This window comes from Zophobas morio, unplaced genomic scaffold (assembly GCF_036711695.1).
Source record: "Zophobas morio isolate AGI-343-1 ecotype UQ-CSIRO unplaced genomic scaffold, CSIRO_AGI_Zmor_V1 ptg000005l, whole genome shotgun sequence".
In the NCBI taxonomy this organism is placed as follows: Eukaryota; Metazoa; Arthropoda; class Insecta; order Coleoptera; family Tenebrionidae; genus Zophobas; species Zophobas morio.
The window spans coordinates 19590453-19609605 of NW_026972110.1; the positions used below are offsets into that span (position 1 = coordinate 19590453).

At 33.4% G+C, this 19153-nt stretch overlaps 1 protein-coding gene across 1 annotated transcript; it reads right to left on the reverse strand.

Annotated features, from left to right (window-relative positions):
• Positions 1-8315: 8315 nt before the first annotated feature.
• Positions 8316-18858, reverse strand: LOC135146005 (uncharacterized). The gene is made up of 9 exons (XM_064078148.1): positions 18831-18858; positions 18466-18630; positions 16483-16662; positions 13207-13359; positions 12959-13153; positions 12704-12904; positions 12272-12417; positions 10400-10544; positions 8316-8871 (listed from the first exon to the last, which is right to left on the reverse strand). Exons 1-9 carry the CDS (start codon positions 18856-18858, stop codon positions 8570-8572), a joined length of 1515 nt encoding a protein of 504 aa, XP_063934218.1. The 3' UTR covers positions 8316-8569.
• Positions 18859-19153: the final 295 nt, after the last annotated feature.

A 19153-nucleotide genomic window follows, 5' to 3' on the forward strand; every position in this document is an offset into this window, starting at 1 on the left:
TAGTGCGAACCACACAAAGGGGGTATTTATATGCGGTCAACTACTTTTATGATGGTCATATAACCTTATACCTTTTGGACAAGTATACTTAAATTAGCAATATCATGTAGATGGTAAAACGCTAACCAAAATTTGTATAAAATAACATAGTCCTACATCTGTAGTTTACGACTCCGAATTGAGTTTTTAAGTGAGTGAGTGAGTGAGTGAATCATGAATCACGAATCACGAATCACGAATCACTAATCACGAATCACAAATCACAAATCACTAATCACGAATCACTAATCTCAAATCACTAATCACGAATCACTAATCACGAATCAAGAATCACTAATCACGAATCACGATCCACTAATCACTAATCACGAATCACGAATCACGAATCACTAATCACGAATCACTAATCCCTAATCACGAATTACGAATCACTAATCACGAAATCACGAAATCACGAAATCACTAATCACGAATAACTAATCACGAATCACGAATCACTAATCACTAATCACGAAATCACGAAATCACGAATCACGAATCACTAATCACGAATCACGAATCACTAATCACGAATCACTAATCCCTAATCACGAATCACGAATCACTAATCACGAAATCACGAAATCACTAATCACGAATCACGAATCACTAATCACGAAATCACGAAATCACTAATCACGAATCACTAATCAGGAGTCACTAATCACTAATCACGAATCACTAAACACGAATCACTAATCACTAATCGCGAATCACTAATAACTAATCTATTTTTTTTGTGATTCGTGATTAGTGATTAGTGATAAGTGATTAGTGATTAGTGATTCGTGATTCGTGATTAGTGATTCGTGATTTCGTGATTTCGTGATTGTAAATCGTGATTCGTGATTAGTGATTCGTGATTTCGTGATTTCGTGATTAGTGATTAGTGATTAGTGATTTCGTGATTAGTGATTCGTGATTCGTGATTAGAGATTCGTGATTCACTCACTCACTCACTCACTCACTCACTCACTTAAAAACTCAATTCGGAGTCGTAAACTACAGATTTTGGTTAGCGTTTTACCATCTACATGATATTGCTAATTTAAGTACAAAATTTCACAACAATCGGTCCATTACTTTCGGAGTTTTTAAGTGAGTGAGTGAGTGAGTAAGTGAGTGAATCATGAATCACGAATCACGAATCACGAATCACCTATCACGAATCACGAATCGCGAATAACTAATCCCGAATCACGAATCACTAATCACTAATCACTTATCACTAATCACTAATCACGAATCACTAAAAAATTAAATCAGTGATTAGTGATTAGTGATTCGTGATTAGCGATTGATGATTAGTGATTCGTGATTAGTGATTTCGTGATTTCGTGATTAGCGATTTCGTGATTAGTGATTTCGTGATTAGTGATTTGTGATTCGTGATTAGTGATCAGTGATTAGTGATTCGTGATTCGTGATTAGTGATTCGTGATTTCGCGATTAGTGAGTCGTGATTCGTGATTCGTGATTAGTGATTAGTGATTTCGTGATTTCGTGATTAGTGATTAGTGATAAGTGATTCGTGATTAGTTATTCGTGATTCGTAATTCGTGATGACTGATTTCGTGATTTCGCGATTAGTGATTCGGGATGAGTGATTCGTGATTGGTGATTAGTGCTTCGTGATTGGTGATTCGTGATTCGTGATTAGTGATTCGTGATTAGTGATTCGTGATTCGTGATTAGTGATTCGTGATTCGTGATTCATGATTCACTCACTCACTCACTCACTCACTCACTCACTTAAAAACTCAATTCGGAGTCGTAAACTACAGATTTAGGACCATGTTATTTTTTAATCACGAATCACTAATCACGAATCACTAATCACGAATCACGAATCACGAATCACTAATCACGAAATCACGAATCACGAATCACGAATCACTAATCACGAAATCACTAATCACGAAATCACGAAATCACGAATCACTAATCACTAATCACGAATCACGAATCACTAATCATGAAATCACAATATCACGAATCACTAATCACGAATCACGAATCACTAATCACTAATCACGAATCACGAATCAAGAACCACTAATCACGAAATCACGAAATCACGAATCACGAATCTCTAAAAAAAATTAGATTAGTGATTAGTGATTCGTGATTAGTGATTCGTGATTAGTTCGTGATCAGTGATTCGCGATTAGTGATTAGTGATTCGTGATTAGTGATTGGTGAACAGTGATTCGTGATTAGTGATTAGTGATTAGTGACTCGTGATTAGTGATTAGTGATTCGTGATTAGTGATTCGCGATTAGTGGTTAGTGATTCGTGATTAGTGATTGGTGATTAGTGACTCGTGATTAGTGATTTGTGATTGGTGATTAGTGACTCGTGATTCGTGATTCGTGATTCGTGATTCGTGATTCACTCACTCACTCACTCACTCACTCACTCACTCACTCACTTAAAAACTCAATTAGGAGTCGTAAACTACAGATGTAGGACTATGTTATTTTATACAAATTTTGGTTATCGTTTTACCATCTACATGATATTGCTAATTTAAGTAGAAAATTTCACAATAATCCAGTACTTTCGGAGATTATCTGTCTAATAAAAATCCGGGACGGCAGACAGACGGACAGACGGACAGATAGACGGAAATGGGAGACCTATTTCTTCATCTTCTAGGTGTCATGAAAGATCGAGAAAACGTAAAAGTAGAGAGTCGGCCGACGGACTCGATTACAATACTTCATTTGCTTACGCTCGGGAAGTAAAAAGAATAAATTGAAAAACTGAAAAATCGAGAACGAAAAATTGAAAAATCAAAAACTGAAAAATCGGAAAATATAAATACCGAAAAACTGAAAAATCCAAAAAAAAATCAGATATCAAAAAATTGTAAAATCAAAAAATCGGAAAAACTCAAAATTGAAAAACAACTGAAACATCGAAAATGTAAAATTTTAAAAATCGAAGAATTGTAGAAGAAAAACCGAAAATCGGAAAATTGAAAAATTCTAAAATTGAAATGCCGAAAAATGAAAAATCTAAAAATTGAAAAATCGAAAAACCGAGAAATCTAAATTGAAAAATTGAAACATTTAAAAATCAAAACAACCCAAAATGGAAAAGTTCAAAACTGAAACATTTAAACTTTAAAACTTAATAAATTGAAAAAAAAATTACGAATCACGAATCACTAATCACTAATCACGAATCACTAATCACTAATCACGAATCACTGATCACTAATCACGAATCACGAATCACTAATCACGAATCACGAAATCACGAAACCAAGAAATCACGAAATCACGATCAATGATCAGTGATTCGTGATTAGTGATTAGTGATTTTATTTGTTTGGTGGTTTGCAATCTTGGGGTTTTTCTTTCTGGTTTTCCTTCCGGATTTTTTAATTTCTAAGTTTTGCAGTTTAATTTTTCAATGTTCCTATTTTTTCCGATTTTTGTAGTATTTTTTAATTTTTCGTGGTTTGGAATTTTGGAATTTTTCAACTTTTAGTTTTCGATTTTTAATTTTTCAGTCTCTCGATTTAAATTTTTAGATTTTTAAATAACAACCATTTATTTACGAAAGTGTTCATTACATAAATCAAACTAAACAAAATAAATTAATTTTTATGTTTAGTATTCCGATTTTTAGTACTTAGTTTGATTTTTAAGTTTTGATGTTTCAATTTTTCGTTTCTTCAATCTTACGATTTTTTAGAAATGTGTTAAATTGTTAAATTTTTTACTTTTTCAATCTTGCAGTTTTAAAATTTTTAAGTTTTTCATTTTTGATTATTAATTTTCTCGGTGCCTCAACTTTTCAATTTTTCGATTATTTAATTTTTCAGTTCCTCAAATTTTCGATTTTCCATTCTTCAATTTTTCAGTTTTTTAGACATTTTAATGTTTCCTTCAATTTTGCGTTTTTTCCTCTCTCTATTTTTTTTACAATTTTTCAATTTTTCTATTTTCTATTTCCCAAAGTCTTAAACTTTTCGATGTTTATTGTTATAATTTTTCGGTTTTAGTTCGTTTTTTTCCGATTTTTGAACACTTTTTTAATTTTTAGTTATTTTATTTTTTGCTGGTTTCTAAAGAGTATCATAAATCTTTAGTCAAAATATATTTGCTTATCCCCTCCAAAAAATTGATGACGTCAGCTCGAAACTTTGCGGAATAAATCGTATCTAAACTGTACAAAATATGATGAGTCTGTACTTGTGATTTATCACTCTATTCATATTTTTTGGATTTGCATATACAGGGTGACTCAAAAAGATTAATGAATGCGTAAATTTATTTTACTGGTTTACTCAGGAACTACAAAGCCGAATGCTTTGCAATCTTGAAGATGTTTTGACATTATCATAAGCATGGTAAATTTTTGATCAAAATTTATTTGGTCGTCCCCCCTAAACAATGTATGACGCCCGCACAAAATATTGCTGAATAAATCCTATCTAAAATGTACAAAATATGGCGAGTCTCTTCTTGTGATTTATCATTCCATTCAAATTTTTTCTATTTGCATATACAGGGTGACTCAAAAAATTAATAAATGCGTGAATTTATTTTATTGAGTTAATCAATAACTACAAAACCGAATGCTTTGAAATCTTCCAGATGTTTTAAGGTTATAAAAAGCATAATAAATGTTTAGTCAAAATATATTTGCTTATCACCTCCAAAAAATTGATGACGTCAGCTCGAAACTTTGCGGAATAAATCCTATCTAAACTGTACAAAATATGATGAGTCTCTTCTTGTGATTTATCATTCCGTTCATATTTTTTCGATTTGCATATACAGGGTGACCCAAAAAAAATAATGAATGCGTATAAATGTGTTTTATTGATTTAATCAGGAACTACAGAACGGAATGTTTTGAAATTTTGCAGATGTTTTAAGGTTATAAAGAGCATAATAAATTTTTAGTCAAAATATATTTGATTATCTTCTCCAAAAAACTGATGACGTCAGTTCAAAAGTTTGCCGGATAAATCCAATTTAGAATGTACAAAATATGATGAGTGTGTACTTGTAATTTATCATCCCATTCATATTTTTTGAATTTGCATATAGCGGGTGACTCAAAAAAAAATAACAAATTCCTAAATTTATTTTATTCATTTACTCAGGAACTACAAAACCGAATGCTTTGAAATCTACTGCGAAAAAAAAAACATAATAGGCATTCAGTAGTCACATTTCCGACAGCGAGGAAAGTACTGTCTAAACTCTTTGGACCAATTTTTTTCTACCAAGCGTAAAAAGATTAAATGTTAACTTTTCACGTTTTGAAAACATATTTTTCAGGTAAGTAGAAAGCTTTTATCTTATTTGCACCTAGATGAGGTATATTTGCGAGTAGAAATAGGATTAGTCTTATCGTCGGTACTGATTACCTACTGATTAGGATTCCTCAAATTCAGTCGTCCGTGTAGGATGTTAGTTTATTGCCTCCTCTCAAAAACTTTACTAAAGCTTACACTAATTAAGGGGGTTTTACCAGCCCGGACAACCGTCTACTGTAATAAACTGTCAGATACATGAATGTTTCTTTACCTGCGAGAGTATCGGTGCTATACCTACTCGAAAATTTCTCAAACTATATAAAAACAGTCTTGATGAACACATTTACAGCGGGGCTAAACAATGAATCGTCCTAAGCCCATTAGCCGCATTGAAGTCACCTCCAAATATCAGTGGACAAACTATAAATTTCGTCGCAGCGATAGCTTTAATTCATAGCCGATAGTGATCGGATCCACGAAATTGATCCATACTTGGCACTTTAATTTTTTCATTAAGTCATGTGATTAAATCGCATACTTACAGATTTATGATGGAGATTCTATCTTGTGTGACTTTGTATTGATTTTGGATAATTACTGACTAAATTTGTCAAATGCTGATTTTCTAGTAATAAGTAGGTATATTAAGATGTAAACATTTTTGTATATTTTTTGTAAATTAAATGATAAAGAAATGAAACTATAGATTGTTTTTTGTTTACCATTTAACTAATTTTTGGAACTATTATTTGCAAGTATAAACTGTATTTAGGTTTTCGTACCTGCATGTTTATCATTATAGATCAACTGCTTAAATTAATCCTATTAAGTAACATACATACACGTTAAAAACTGTTAATACTTTTGGTAATTTCCTGAAAACAACAAAAGCCGTAGAAGTAGAAAATCAGTGTTTTACAAGAATTCCAACAAAAATTTGCAGAATATAATTATTTAATTGTTGCTGATTTTTACAACGTTGTTAAGAAACACTGTGCGAGTATTTCGTGAAAGAGGTAGTGTCCACAACAAAAAAGGTGCTGGACGACAAACATTGTGTATGTACTAATGAAGTCGTAGAAGATGTTGAAGAAAGCGTCAACTTCAATGAGGTACCTGTCGCAAGAAGTTGGCCTTTCCGTGGGATCTACATGCCATAAAATTGTGAAAAAAAGCTCTACCTTTTCTTTCCAAATTCTTTGAACTAACTAGAAACAATAACCTAACTTTTGTTCAAGAGTTACAAGATAATGAACTCCAAGACGGATTTTTTCAACATACAACAGTAGACAATTTGAATTTTTTACGTCAATTCTTTGATGAAAAAGTGAAAAGTTTACCTTCAGTTCCTGGGTGCCCTCCCTCTCCCCCCAAGGTCACCAAATTTAATTCCTCTGGATTATCTCTTGTTAGGTTATCTAAAAAACACCAAGTATTTTTAAGACTCCCTTTCACACCATAGAAGAACAGAAAACAGAATTAGTGGGCTCGCAATATTCCTGCTACACCACAAAATGTGTTTGATAACATGAAAAGACGTGCCTATTTATGTACACAGGAGAATGGATACCATTTCCAACAGTGTCTTTAACTTTGTTTTCGCCTTTTAAGGCTCGTCTGCAGTGGATGGACGCATTCTCTGTTCCTATATAAATTTTTATGTGAGATTAAGGCTTTATTTTTAAATATGAAAAAGCGAAATTAACATATTTAACGCAACTTGTAAAGCTCGAGGCAGGAGTTAAATTAATTTTTTGCCAACAAACATGACTTTTCTTTAAATTGGAAAAAATATAAAATACATTTTTCGGGTTTTCAGTAAAAATAATAATATTTCAGAATTCAGCTTTCGCACACTTGGTTATATGAGTAAAATCTACACAGGTGTTAAATTAATTTTATATTTTTGTCAATGAAGAACCGGTAATTAACATTTTTTTAATTACAAAAGTGGGCAACCAACATTGCAAAAATTTTACTGAACGAATTTTGGGCTCTCCCTAAAACGGAAAGTTTTATACCTGAGCTAAGTGCTCTGACCGTACTAGTAAAATTTTAAATGAACAAAATTTGCATTAGTTTATCAGAGTCGTTCTGGCGAGAGTGTTTCGATTTCACTGATATTTGAAATAGTTTGATTGCTTTATTTCTGTTAAAAAAATGGGAATTCATAGTAAAGTGCACAAAACTTGTGGTGTTCGAAGAAAGAGTAAGACGGCTTTGGTAAAGCAACGTTGGAAAAAACGACAGTACGTGAAAATTTATTTTAAAATAATTGGTCCTAGAACACAAACAAGCAAATGCTATAATTAGTTAGTTAAATGACAATCATTCTATAATAAACATTTATATATAGGTTGAATAGTTCAGTAGCTGTCAACAATGGCCCAACTGATGCAAGTAATGAAAGTACGGGATATATCTATGATAATCATTTTAATAATATTAATAATTTATAATAATATTTAGTCAAAGTAAGCGGATACTATATGTATGTTGGGTTGCCTATAAGAAAGAGGTAAGTGGGTCATTTAAATTAAAGCACTCTGTATATGGAAAAAATATATTTCAGGAAAGTGGAAGTCATTTTTTCACGGGCGGCCAAATATCTAGCATCGGTCCTGTAATCTATTTTAAAATCGCACCGAAATTGAATTTCAGAAGGAAATCGTCATCGTACGGATTTGAATTGTCCATTTGTTCATATTGCTTGGTTTGATATTTTGCTACTCATTTTGTTTGATTTTGTACGAAAACAAGTAAGGAGTAAAACGAGGATAAGTTTGTTTGAAAATAAATAAAAATTCTGTTTTCCTAATATCTATAGGAACAAAATTTATTAACGTAACAAAGTTGTGTACATAAGAAAAGAAAATAAATAGACCTAAGAAAAAGGAAAATTAATTCCATACTTACAAAAGTTGAGGAAATGTTAACTCATAAAATTCGAAAAATAGAATTATATTCAAACTTAAGAGAAGTAACACTTTGGTTGTTGGATTGGACTAGTAAATAACATTTTTTACTCATGTAAAAACATGCAAAAAGAACTTAAATTAACATTTAACAATATATGCAAACAACAATATTAACTGTTTTAACAGAGTTATTGTTGAGAAACTTATTAAATACCCTGTTATTAATTGATTACATATGTCTCTGTTTTGCAGCGATCCTTTTTAAATTCACAAAATTGAGCATCAGTCGCGCTTGATATTTTACACGACATTTAAAATATCTTCCATGTCTCAGACAAGATATCCTTCCTGTTCAAGAATTTGAGCTAGGAGACTTTGGGGATTCTCTCTGGTTTTGTGAAGAACGTCTGGCGATGGAACGGCATCTCGCTGATGGCGGAGAAGAGATTCATTGGCCGGAAGAGGCGGTGTCATCGGGTTGTGCATATGATCCACCTGAGGAAGTGCCGGTATTGGAGGCGGATCTTGAAAATCTAGAGGTGGTGGATTCGAAAGATAGCAGTGGGACATGTTGTAATACGACCCGTCTGCTGGAGGTGCTGGCGGTGGGGCACTTATGAACGTCGATTTTGCTGAAATTTGTCAAAATGTGTTCAACTACCGAGTTGTACAATACATAATTTTAAAACATCGAGATGAAGACAATAAATAATTCGTTTTGTTTCAGTGAGTTCACATTTGATGACAGCGTAAAGTTTATAATTTATTAATTTAGAATGTTACAGAAAGGATAACGGCGTTGCCAGTTCGTTAACATTTGTTTTCTGTTTTTATTTCTAGCATTTTGTTCCTCTGCGCAAGCGCAGTGAACATTATTTATTTGATTATTTTAAAACTATGTTACTTGAGCCGACTTGGGCTAACCTGATGGAACACGAGAATGTTAGACATACATCGATCACCTATCTATAAAGAGAAATAAATTTGTTCCGTTGAAAGATATTTGTTTTAAAAATAATGTGATACCACAATCTACACAGATGCTGGTTTTATGCAGACAAATTTTTTTTCTTAGTTGAAAAAATTTGAAGACACTATGAAAAACCATATTGTTTAAATCAGCTTTATGCAGTTATGTTACTCTGTAATAATAACGAAATTTCGAATAGCTTTCGAGTAACGAAATGATAGAGAATAGTCAACTATTACAAAAAAAAAAAAAAATGTAATTTAACGACAAAAGGTATGGAATAGCAAAAACTGTGCACTGCGTACTTTTCTTAAAGAATTAGAAATGTTTAGAACGAATTTTTTTGTATTTGAATTTTGAGACATAAAATCATATCAAATAATGTGTTTTATTAAATATGATGATATGAAGTCGTAAGGGAAAACATCAAAAGTTACATTTCTGAAATTTTTGAACTGATTCCTTGAATCTACAAACGACAAACGTTGAAACTATATCCAATCGTCTTCTTTTCGCTAAATGAATCGCATATCACAAGAAGTTCAGAATGGTTAAAACGAGCCTGAATATTATAACTCATAAATGTTAACAAAGATTTGACCTCTAGCTAAAACATGAAAGTTTTCTTGGCATTTTTGAGTTCATAGGATGGAGCCAAGGTACAATTCACTAAATAAAAAATTTATACATTTTCCAATATATGTACATATAAGTGTTCGAAGAATCAGGTGATAAAATTGTTTGACGCAGTTTAGGAAAATCGGTCCACTCTCGATTAAAGAACGTGTATGTGTGTCCAATAAAAATTGTCTCGGATAGGAGAAAGAGGAAAGTCCTTTGAAACATAATTATTTAGATAAAGAAAAATATATCTATAGATTTAAAATAGTAAAAGTAGAGTAAAAGTTACAAATAAAGGATGATATTTGCATTTACATAATAATTTAAACAGTTTAATCTATAGAAATCTGAACACACTGTCTATCTGCAATTAAAAAAACACTTTACTCCTTACTGTAAGTCTTCTCGTAGACTAAAAACTTTTAGCACCAAATATCAAAAGATATTTTTAGAGGTTTACATTATTTGAAAGTTTTGCAACACTACAAATCGACAAGCAGCTAAAAATGTTTGCATTTTTCAAATAGACGATCGTTAGTAGGTAGGTAAGTAGCAAGTGAGTTAGTTACCTGTCATAGTGCCTTGAAAGTCAAGGCTTTGGTCATCTCTAGCTCTGGTCCTATCATGCTCATAACTGAGACACACTGGCTGTACACCTGGGTAGTCCGGTTCGACCATGAAGTAAATCCTTGTTGCTTGTTTAGGGTCATCCTCCTAGCAAAAATATTCGGGCGTTACTTTCCTTTCCATTTATATCGTTATTACTATAACTATTTATAGTAAAGAAACAACGAAATTAGTCCGTTGTTTTAAAATTATGTGTGAAAAAAATTGCATCATATTTTTGTTTTGTGCAGTTTTAGTGGAATCAATTTCAAAGCCAACGGCATAATAATAAATAATGCAAAAAAATTAATAAACAACATGTAATAGTTTAATTAATAAATGAGCGACTGTATTTTCATTTTTAATAACTGTAAAGCAGTTGGAGCTATAATTATTGAAATTATGTATACCTATATAACTTATACTTTCTTCATCAAATCTTTGAAATCCGGTATATTAGACGCAGTACATATATATGAAAATTAAAAAAAAAAAACCGCAAAACAATAGAACGCACTTTGTTGTTTTCTTTTTGTGTATTACAACATGAACAGTAACAAATTCCCGGAACAAATCTGGCTTGCGCCCTGTTTACAATAAACTGTATTTATGCCATAACAATGTGTACCACATTGAGAATACATGTCTGTGCATATTAAATTACCATATACCATATACATTTACATACGTGTATATTTTTTAGAAACACCTACCCCCGTGAACAGAACATTGAAGATACGTAAACAAATGCCACTTTTCGTGAAAACTATTACGACGTACAACCACGTAAAACTAACACAACCACTTAATTTTATTTTTTTTTCATTGTTCCCTTTTTTTTATATAATTTTCGAATTCAAAACCAACTTTTTAATAGATATTATTCATACACATGTTCTTGGTAGTGACACTATTGTTCTGTAGTAATGGATGTTCAATTGAAAAAGTCATCGAGTTGGCGTTGCTTGCGAAAAACGCATGTGTTTATTCATTCACACTGTTGTGCATAAGTAAATGATATTTCCCCGTTGTTTGCTGTCAATGATTTACTGTAGACATACTTTACAAAGTTACAAAAAATCATTTCATTACAACATTTTAAAACTTTTAACGACAGATATTTATGTTAAATGAACAAACAAATCACTTCAAAAGTATGCAATAGAAAAATTAATAAAAAATAAGTTTTGGATGGAGCAATCGGAGAGTATTGTTCAGAAACGATTTTTTATACCCCAGAGTTTACTTCCTTAAGCCTAAGCTGCACTCGGAAAACAATGAATTTTTCACACAGTTGTAAGATTAGGGGTAACCTATTCTGATAAAAATTCTTATTTCATTAAAGACTTAATGATATAAAATTTAAGAAAAAAACCCATTTAAAAAGTGATGGCGTTTTGAAAAATCTTCATCGTCATAATATTATAGTTTTAAGGCAAAACTATTGAATTTATAATAATTTATTTATCTTTTCGATTACACACATGTAGCTACTGTGTCAAATAAAAACACTATCTGAAGGCTTATTCAGTATTCACATCTTGTTGTCTGTGATCATGAATCTAATTATATTATTTTGCAAATATTTTAAAGTTTTACAAAAATAGAAAGGGTTCATCCTTTAGTTACCGAAACTACAAATCTTTCAGAGTTCTCATCATTTTCACAAACACAGTCGTTGAGGATATTGATGAGTAATTGAAGAGTCAGTTTGGTCTATTTAGAATCACAAGTGAGTTGTATAATCAAAGAAAGTAGAAAATTTGAAATGAATTAGTACTGATCATGTCGTGAAAAATGAAAAGCGCTACAGTATTTATTAAAAAAAAGCTTACCACGTAGTCGTTGTTACTTCCTTCGTTACTGTAAGTTGCACTTTTCTCATTAACTGAGGACAATGTTTCACCTGTGACGGTATCGTTGTGGCTATTCGGAGCACACATTTCGATGGTAGCCGATGTACGACTTTGATTACTTTGTTCTGAAAAAAATATGAAACGAGTATATAAACTACTGCGATCAATAAAATAGGCGAATAAATAAACTATCAAATGTGAAAACGAATGTCGGATTATTTTAAGTCTTAGTTTAAGCATGCAACCGGCAACTAATTCGATGTTGGTAATTAAAAAGAAAATACCAATAACAGAAACACTAATAAATAACAATTCTCGGTAAATCTTGTTTATCCAACAAATCTGGTGGGGTAAATCTTCTCGATATGATCGTTGTACATTGGACAAAAGGAAATAAAACTTATTAATTACCTGAAATCCGTTTCTTGGATATTCTGTGTAAGAAACAACTGATGAGCAAGAGGTTCATTAATATTATTAAGGTGCCCACAATAGTGCCCACTGTTATAAGGAAATCGGAGAAATTTCTTAAGTTTTCCTTATCTAAGCTGGGTGACGAATTAGACGGAGGTACTTCCGTATACCCCTCAATATATGGCAAACCAGGCGGATCTGAGCACATTCGGAGTCAGAATGTGTTAAACGATAAAGAGTGAAGTTACTTACAAAATACACTAAACTGCACTGATGTTTTCATAGGTATGTCGGAAGATAATGCTTCGTGCATCGCTTCGCACGTGTATTCGGCATGATCATCTTGAGCTGTTGGCTTCAACGATATGCGAGAATGCGTGTCGTATCTGGTAAATCTTTTGTCCCCGTTGTTCCCGGGAACTTCAATTATTTGATCATCGCGATTGGCTGCAGTGAAAAAGTTTGTCATCCTAAGTCGAGCAAATATTTAAAGTGCTTACGTATGTTTAATACTACGTTTCCTCTGTACCAGACAATTTTTGCTGCCGGTTTTGCATTTCGCACTCTGCATTCGAGATGGAACTCTTCATTTTCTTTTATTTCTATCTTTGAAAAATGCCGGTAGTTTAAAATTTCAACGGATGAGGGCGGCGCTGAAAAGAGTGAAATGTAAATTTTTTTATAGAAGGAAATCTGATAAAATAAATTGTTGACATTTCGATAAATTCAACCCTCCCGCTTTAGAAATCCAACATCAATTTCATTAAGACTACTCGATATGACAAAATAGCTATATACAAGATCTCTACGTCTGTTTTATTTGCGGTTTATCGGTACGAATATAAAAGTAATTGGCCAGTATATCGTTGAGGCATATTCAGGTCTTTCTGTGAGAAACAACCCTGTTTCAATTCAAATCTAAAAATTTCTTTATAACAACGGACCATGACAGCATACAAAGACGCAAGTCAACGCAGTTACGAGTATAAGTGACATCGATCAGACCAGTTTTTACCAAATTACATCGTTATGGAAAAATAGCTGCAATTTCTAAATATCGTAAGGTACTTTACTATTATTATTATTATTATTATTATTAATGGGTTTGCATCAAGTGAGTTTGTAGCTGGTTCAGGTGTACCTCAAGGGTCCCACCTAGGTCCGTTATTATTTATATTATGATCTTATTTCTTCTTTCTCCTGCCCTGTTCTGGCGTATGCTGCTGACATCAAATTATATTTATCGAGCAGATCCATTCCTACTATTACAAAATAATTTAGATTTAGCTACAAGATGGTGTGCCAAATATACTTAAATTAATTCTTAATTATGGTAAAAGCTGCTTTGTTACCTTAACTAAAGCTTTATATTTTATGGACACTCATTATTTAATTGATGATCATTTAATTAGCAAAATGGAGGTAATAAAGGATCTTGGAGTGATCTTCGCCCCTAGTTTAACTTTTCGGGACCATCTTAATAGTGTAAGTTCTTCTGCATCTAGGTCTTAGGTTTTGCAATGCGTGTAAATCGTAATTTTAATGATATTAATATGATGAAACAACAACTATTCTAAGCCTTTGTTTTAAGTGAGTTAGAATATTCCATTTTGGTTTGGTTAATCAATTAAACCATTATTTTGCAATATGGCAAATGGTTTCAATTTTTAACACACACTAATAGGATTTTACACCATATCTTCGAAATTGTTGATTGTAGATATAAAAGAAGTGAAAAAACATTTACATTATAACTGTATTTTTAATTTGATTTTTATTTATTTATTATCTATAAAATGGTAACGTTGTTTTGAGATTCTGCACATTTTAGATATGTATGTGTTTAAAGTTTAAATACACATAATACCCACCCGGCGCCGGTGGTGTCATAGACTTTCTACTTCAATACGAGCTTTTTTTAGAAAACAAACTCGCAAGTTTCAGTCACTACTGTGACTTTTTAAAGTTTTATAATAATGTGGTCTAACCTACAACAGACCCAAATCTGTATGTGTTAAAATTTAAAAGTTGTTAGAAATAAACAGCCAATCAGATTTAGGAATTTAACTCGTTACTATGGAAATTTGCAATTTAACCCCTTTAAATTTAACAAGTTTGTCTATTGTTCACTAAAATGCTTGCTCAAGTTTCGGTTATAATAATTTCAAAAGAAGACGCCACCAGACCTCCATGTTGTATGCAAATTGGGTGCCAAAATGATGGAGAAAATAGTATGATGTAACCGATTTACTGTTGTCAGAGTTTTAAAATTTACATATAGTCACTGTGTGTTTTCAAGAAAGTCAAGAAAGTAATTTTGAGAAACTTCCATTATTGCACCCTTTTACAACACATATGTATATAATTAAATATTAGTTTCTTTTAGTAGGTGATGTTACTTTTACCACCTCTAATTGGTTAATTTTATATGTGAAAGGTCCTCAGTGAAACTAAGGCAACCTGATTTTGTTAGACAATTGCAATGAGTGAGTCAAACTGATTTTTCTTGTCCCCTCACCTCTAAAATTTAAGCCAAGATGTAAAGAGAGGCTTTGATTTAACAAAAGCAAAAGAGAACGCCACTGAAAAGACATTTGCTTTTTTCCTTAATTTATTATTATTTAGACTTTTTTTATTTGTTGCCATCTACAAATTATTATATCAGTAGGGAAAGGTTGATTTTGAATAAAAAATGTGCATCACTGACGAAAGTAATTCGTTACATTTGCACCTCTGAAGACATGTAACGACAACCGCAATACTGTAACACAATTTTTAATTTTAAAAAAGCATTAAGTCTACATCAGTTTTGCTCTATTATTACAAATGTTGTTCTCTCAATCAACTTTTATCCCAAAGCCAAAATCAAGAACAAATTTAAAATATCATCCTTGTTGGAAGAAATTACGCTGTTAAACTCAACAGTGAGAAAAGAAAAAAATCTGGATAATGATTTACACAAGTATGGAACGCCTCTTGACTAATAAACTCAGGTTGTGGCAGCGTCGCAAGTGACTCTACAGAAACGTAGATGTTTCCAGGACATCCCTCGTATAAATTTTGAAACTGCGTGAAACATCTGATTATGCGATTTTCGCTCCACACGAGAGTATATCTCCCTGAATTTACACTTTATTTTTATGAAAAGAAAAGAAAACGTACACACCAACCAATGACTTACTACCATCTTTTTCCAACATATACGTTGCGACAAGGACGGCCATCACGCCTTAGTGTACTATGAGGGACATGGAATTCTGGGCAGTCTGTTCTTGTCATTTAAAAAAATGTCAATGTAAATGCACCTTTCGCGTCAATATGATTGATATTTTCGAAAAACTGTCAAATTAGCACTGAAATATATCAATTGGTTTGACATGCCAGCTGTATCAATTTTTAACAAATCTCGAGCAGTAGCTGCATGTTAATAAATATAATTGAAACAAATTTAATAAAACTTCGACTTTGTCAGTGTCAAAATGAGAAATACGCCAAACATTAAAAGCGTGGTTATGAATAGCTAAGGCCTGGTTTAGATATTTTGCCAATTGTGTTACACCTTTGCCCAGTTTTCCGTGTCCCCGATGGTAACTATGTGTATATTAACAATATCTCTTACCAAGATGTTACATTTGTACATAAAATGCCGTCAGTGTTGTCACTACGCAAAAGGAGTTTACCCCTAGCCGCTGCATGGCTGCTTACTAAATAAAAAACAGGACTGCGTTCGAGAACGTGTGAAATACCTAACCTTAATCAAACACTCAGGTACTTACACATGACGTTGAGCCTGGCTTTTGCTCGAATTGCCTTATGAGGCTTTGCCGGTCCCACTTGACACTCATATTCGGCGTCGTCCTCTAGGGAAGCATTGCTCACCCTCAAGTTGTATATGCCGTGAGGACGGTCAACGACCATTGAGTGTCGAGGCAAACCCGGAATAACCGACGAGAACCCTGTGGACAAACAAAACATGATTTAATTAACATTGTAGGATTCGTTTTTAATTTGTGTAAGCGGAATTTTTAGTGGAGGTTTTGTAGTACGCTACTTTTACTTGCCGGTGTGTGGGGCGTATTTTAAAGGGCCACACAAATGCTTGGGTGCTTAACATCGGTCTTGAACACCATAAACGACAACTAAAGAGTAAAGGGCCTAAAAGAATATATAGTAGTGTTGAGGTAGTCAAATTAAGTATAATTGGTTGCATATGTTCGTTTTTCTCTGGATTTTCAGGTTTTAATGGTAATTTTTTTTCCGTTTTGATTTTTGTTTTTTTGGCGCCAGCCAATATGGGGCGGTGGGAACCACGCCTGTTACCCCTCCCATGTCAGCGGATGGCTGCTATAAGCCACAGGGGTGTCACTCTGCACTCCTGGGTGCCATACCACTCAAATCTCGTTCTTTACACTTTTAACTTTCCTCTCGTCTTCTCTCCTCTATTTCCCAAAGTACCGTTGTACTGTTTTGGGGAAGGTCTTCCCTTTCTTTCCACTCTTTGTCGACACCCCAAACAGTGCAACCCTTCTTCTATGTTTCCATTCTTACTTTACTATCACTTTCTCTTCACTCTAATTCTTTTGCGACTTGTACTAACAACATCTCATCAAGTACGATCATTATAAGCCTACGCGAACCTATATATAAATAACCGTACAACTTCCGGATGTAAACAATCCACCATCTTGATGTCAAATATGTCAATACACGCGTACGACGCTAATTAAAGGTTTTACTTAAGAGGGGATGGAGGAGGAAGTCTTCCATTTTTAAGGGGATTCGGTCGTGGTGATCCGGGGAGTCAAGTTGTGTTGTGAGGAACAGGAGTACATCCCAAACTGTACAGCTAGGGCGATTTGAAATAACTCAACAACATCACCAGAAGATCGCACGCCGAAGACGACACCGTGAGTTGGAACTGCTGATCGACAAGGAGCGGGCTAGGGGGTGGAGACCCCCCATTGAGCGACCCCATTCTTAATCATTACCGACAGATAAGTGTCTGTTTTCATACTCGTGATTGGGGCTGAAAGATTTTCCGGTGTTATAAGAAAATGTTTCTCTTAATCTCCGACAAGAGCTGTGCATTCAACAGGACGGGGCACCACCTCATTATCACAGAGTCGTTAGGGACTATCTTGATGAGACGTTTGCAAATAAGTGGATTGACAGAGGCAGTGTGACTGCATGGCCCCCTCGTAGTCCCGACTAACACCTTTAGATTTCTTCCTCTGGGATGTTGTAAAAGAACAAGTTTACCAAAGTCCTATTCATAATTGTGAAGCTTTAAAAACCAGAATTAGAAATGCATGTGCTCCAAAAACTCCTGAAACATTTGCCCGCGTGCGGTTGTCTTGAGTTGCTGATGTAAACCCAGACTAAAAGAGGACTATGTAGGTCGGATTTAGGTGAGGATATGGGTCAGTCCACTACAAACTTAGCGCTGTAAACGTCCTCAGAGCAGGTCATATGACAACGCTGACAAATCTAATTTAGGTTTATACTACCAAGTAAATTCAAAAAGTGCTTCGGTCTTGGTTTATGAAAGAAAGTTTATACTGGCTTTTGCCTCTGGCTGATCTGTTTATGAGTTGCAAAAATCGCTTTTCTTGGAAAGTCGGTACGTTTTTAAAACTTAAAAACATTCAGTGAAAGTGATTTTTTTGCGTATGTAACGAATTTTTGTTATGTAAAATTCGTGTCATTTTGCATCGATTTATGAAGGAATCATTTATCTTCCACAAAATAAAAATTCCTACCTAAGACGAATCCATTTTTCGCCCATTGCACTTGACCCGCCAAATTAGCTACCTCGCATTCCAACATGGCCTCACCACCTTCTCGCACTTGAACATCCCGAGGTTGCACTCGGAAATATTGTTGTCGACCATAGACCAAACTTAAACCGACGGTCGTTAAGCACACTGCAAAAAAGGAACATTGTTAAAAAAGAGTAACGAGAGTTGCCTTAAAAATTTAAATTTATAGAATAAGTACGCTGATGTGTAGCTATGTTGATCCTTGTTTCAAACCTTTTCTCTACGCAGAATGGGTATAAATGGCTCGGGATAATTTAAAATTGCTCTCCAATAGCTAAATAATGCAAACTCTAATGGGATCTTACAGATGTGGCCTTTAACGCCTTTGTACATTTAAATAGATTAATGCCCGGGATAGTAGCGGTAGGTATTGTTCATTATTTTTTATGTTGGCTTGTGAGAATCCTATTAGGAGTTTCCTCGTTTACCTAATAATGAAGTAAGTGTTAGTTAGTAAAAGAGTGTATCAGTACAACGTTCAGTCTTGCAAAAATATATCAGTTCATCATTAAAATTTATCACAATTATTTCGGGGAGATAAATCTTGTTCTTGCATCTAAATTAGGTTCAAGAATTATAATGGGTGTTAGATAAATCAACATCAGCCCCTCCCTCTTTTTTATATTTG

What these genes read in the sequence shown, in the direction of transcription:
- LOC135146005 (XM_064078148.1), bottom strand. Translation starts at nt 18,858, where the DNA reads ATGTACAAAGGCGTTAAAGGCCACATCT. An exon ending in AAACGTAGTATTAAACATAC is followed by an intron (nt 13,154 to 13,206) that starts GTAAGCACTTTA and finishes TTTTCACTGCAG; the next exon opens with CCAATCGCGATGATCAAATA. An exon ending in CTTTCAAGGCACTATGACAG is followed by an intron (nt 8,872 to 10,399) that starts GTAACTAACTCA and finishes GACAAATTTCAG; the next exon opens with CAAAATCGACGTTCATAAGT.